Genomic DNA, 3,065 nt, shown 5'->3' on the forward strand with positions numbered 1-3,065 from the left:
ATATATATATATACATATATAGTCTTAGAAGGTAATAGGTCTTAGAAGGTATAAGAGAAGGAATTCCCAAACATGGATGAAGCAGCAGCAGCTACCGTGAGAGGCATGTGAACCACAATGTAATACAGGCAAAAGTGGCCAAATCCTTTAATAAAATCACAGGTTCTGAAGATCTAATTATGTCCTCTCTCCTTCCTATGCACTCTTACTTCTGGTATCTAGAATGCTCTCTTGAGAACACAAAAGGTTCATCTTAGGTAAGTACTAATTATTTTAGCCTAGCTTAGAGTTAGGGCTAGTCTCCCCAACCCAGAGAGATCTGAGGAGAGCCTGCTATGAATTACACTGTGGCCATTCCAAGAAAGTCGAAACTGGGACAGTGCATCTAAGCATGTAAGGCACTGCGTAAAACTGAGCACTATCTGTGAACTAACTAAATGAGTTCTTTTAAAAGTTCCAAGCTCAGGAGCAGAGTGGGTGGCTAATTCCCTGACTCACCTATTCAACTCATTTGCCGTCCTGACAAAATACTCCCTCCTCTAGGACACACTAGCTGGCTTTATTCTGAAGCTGTTCTGTTTCTTCACAGGGTAGACAGGAATTNGCAAAGTAATAGCTTTCTCCTTTGTGTGGGATATCGTTTATGAAGCAGGGCTCAGTTCTTTGTTCAGGAGGAATTGTGGGAATGTCAGATCATTTTTGAACATAATTGGATATACAGATAAATACTTTCCTCAAAAATAGCCTTGTGCTTTCTTTAGAAAAATGAAGAATCTATCTCATAGAACAGAGTGGATATCAACGAGTAGGAACTTTAGAATAAGAAACCAAGCCTTAAGTTGCACACGAACCTAGGAAACCTCCCCAAGAGTAGAGGTGGGTCACAAGCTATCCACAGAGCTCAAGGAACAAATATACCCAGAAGCTGAAGTTGGCACTTGAACTGCAGAGATAGAATTTTCTGCTAAAGAATAACTTATATTTTACCCCACAAGATCCCAACAAAAGGAGAATGTTGTTAACTAAAACCTCAGTTGAAAGCTCATTACTTTGGTTAGATGCAGGCACTTGACTCAACTTGAGATGAAGAAAGAGATCACCTAAGAGAGATGAATTCTGACTCTCTCATCTCCACCTACAGAAGCTGCCTGTTGTAGCAAATGGCTCAAAGGCACTCAGGAGCTGAGAGGAGATCTCTGCCATTTACCTGGTGTGATTAACAGGACCCTCTGGACTTGAATAATGAATATCATTCTACCCTTGATTTTTGTTTTTGTTTTTGTTTTGTTTTGTTGTTTGTTGTTGTTGTTGTTTCTTTTTCCGAGACAGGGTTTCTCTGTATAGTCNTGGCTGTCCTGGAACTCACTCTGTAGACCAGGCTGGCCTCGAACTCAGAAATCCACCTGCCTCAGCCTCCCGAGTGCTGGGATTAAAGGCATGTGCCACCACACCCACCCGGCTCTACCCTTGGTTTTTAAAAAAGGAATCAGGCCTGCTACCATTCTAATTCATGATCCCCTCCCCCCCCTTCATTTGTTTTGCTGTTAGATCCTAGCAGTGGCTTCTTTGTTTTAAAAAGGGCACTAAAGAAAGATAAAATACTTTGACAAATAAAGCTTATCTGTCATTATAGTATGTGATACATTTTATGCCTAGGACCAGTAGGAAAGCTGATCATAGGAATGAGCATGTACCTCACTTCACATGCTCATCAACCTTTTTGGTTGGGTTTTGTTGTTATTGTTATTGTTTTGAAATGGGAACATTCAAAATCTACTTTCTTGCAATCTTCAAGTATGCAATACATGATTTTAAGCATGTGTGTTCTGTTTCATATTAAGTTGGAATCTGGAATAATCTCTTCTGTCTCTCAAGCACAAAGGCCAACCTATCCTCCTCGTTAAGTAGCATGGGTGTGCTGTTCCTTGCCTCTGTCCTCACAACACTCTTGCTTATCCAGTCACTAAGCAGCACGCTACATTGCAGCATATGCCGAGGGACTGGGAAGATGAGAACCAATAAATAAGCCATGNATAAGCACTATGGTCACTGGGCCATCTCCACTTGCAATGATGGATGTGCATGGCCCTCAGTGCTTGGAGCCCGACTCGACACCTCTCCCTTTCCTCTCCAGTAAAACCCATCTTTTAGGGGAATTACTAGGGAGGCCTTGAGCCATCTCTCTATCCTGCCTCTGTTCTGCTGTCTGAGCTTTATATGTCCAAGTTCAAATCAGAATGTGTCAACCCTCTTACTAAAGACCTTCAATTGTTTTCCACTGTGGCAGACAGAGCAACCTCCACATTTCTTGATGACTTGAAAACCCTTCACACTGAACTCACTTTCCTTCCCCATCCCCAAACCCAACTAGCACTCCATTTACAGAATACATATTGTCCTCGTGCTTCTTGAACTGGGAGAGAAAAGAACAGAGTGAAAANACCCATTCTGCCTTTTTCCCCACCATGGACAGGTATCATTTTGGAATACTCTTTTTCCCTCTTGGCAATCAATTCAGTGGGTCATTTTCTTAATGAGTGCTGATCATACTTTGCATAATTGTTTCAAATGCTGAGACACCAGGAAGTTTTGAGGAGCACAGGTAATCAGCTTATGGCATTTATAGCTGTGGTAGATTCACAAAGGCTCAGTGCTAAACAGCCTGTAGCAACTGAGTNAGTCCTGCTCTGGAGAACCCTGTCTATGGCTGAATGTGCTCTCGGGAGCACATGAGAGCCAGGATCTGGTTGCCTTTCCATTCATAGTGCTAGGCTATTGAAACAATATTCAATTGCCCATTCCTTCATCCCTGTATCAAATAATTACTGCATNCTGGTCAAATAAACACCAAGGGTTGCAAATTGGACCCTGTTCCCAGGAAGCTCCNTCTCTTCTATAAGTCTGTGATTTGATCCAAATGCTAGGATCATAAAAGAATGAGCCAGCTCAAAGCTGAGGAGATCAGAGGATTCAGAAGCAGTCTTCCCCAAGACCCTTAAAGAATGAAGAAAAGGATTTCAAAAGCATCTCTCTCTCTCTCTCTCTCTCTCTCTCTCTCTCTCTCT

At 42.1% G+C, this 3,065-nt stretch overlaps 1 protein-coding gene across 1 annotated transcript in view; it reads left to right on the plus strand.

The window, feature by feature from the left end:
* Positions 1-2,072: 2,072 nt before the first annotated feature.
* Positions 2,073-3,065, plus strand: part of LOC115031959 (sodium/hydrogen exchanger 9-like) — a 78,844-nt gene continuing 77,851 nt past the window's right edge. The window contains exon 1 of the mRNA XM_029481980.1: positions 2,073-2,133. Coding sequence (XP_029337840.1) covers positions 2,073-2,133 — 61 coding nt within the window. The remainder of the gene's footprint in view (positions 2,134-3,065) is intronic.

Source organism: Mus caroli, chromosome 9 (genome assembly GCF_900094665.2).
Source record: "Mus caroli chromosome 9, CAROLI_EIJ_v1.1, whole genome shotgun sequence".
NCBI classification, from domain to species: Eukaryota; Metazoa; Chordata; class Mammalia; order Rodentia; family Muridae; genus Mus; species Mus caroli.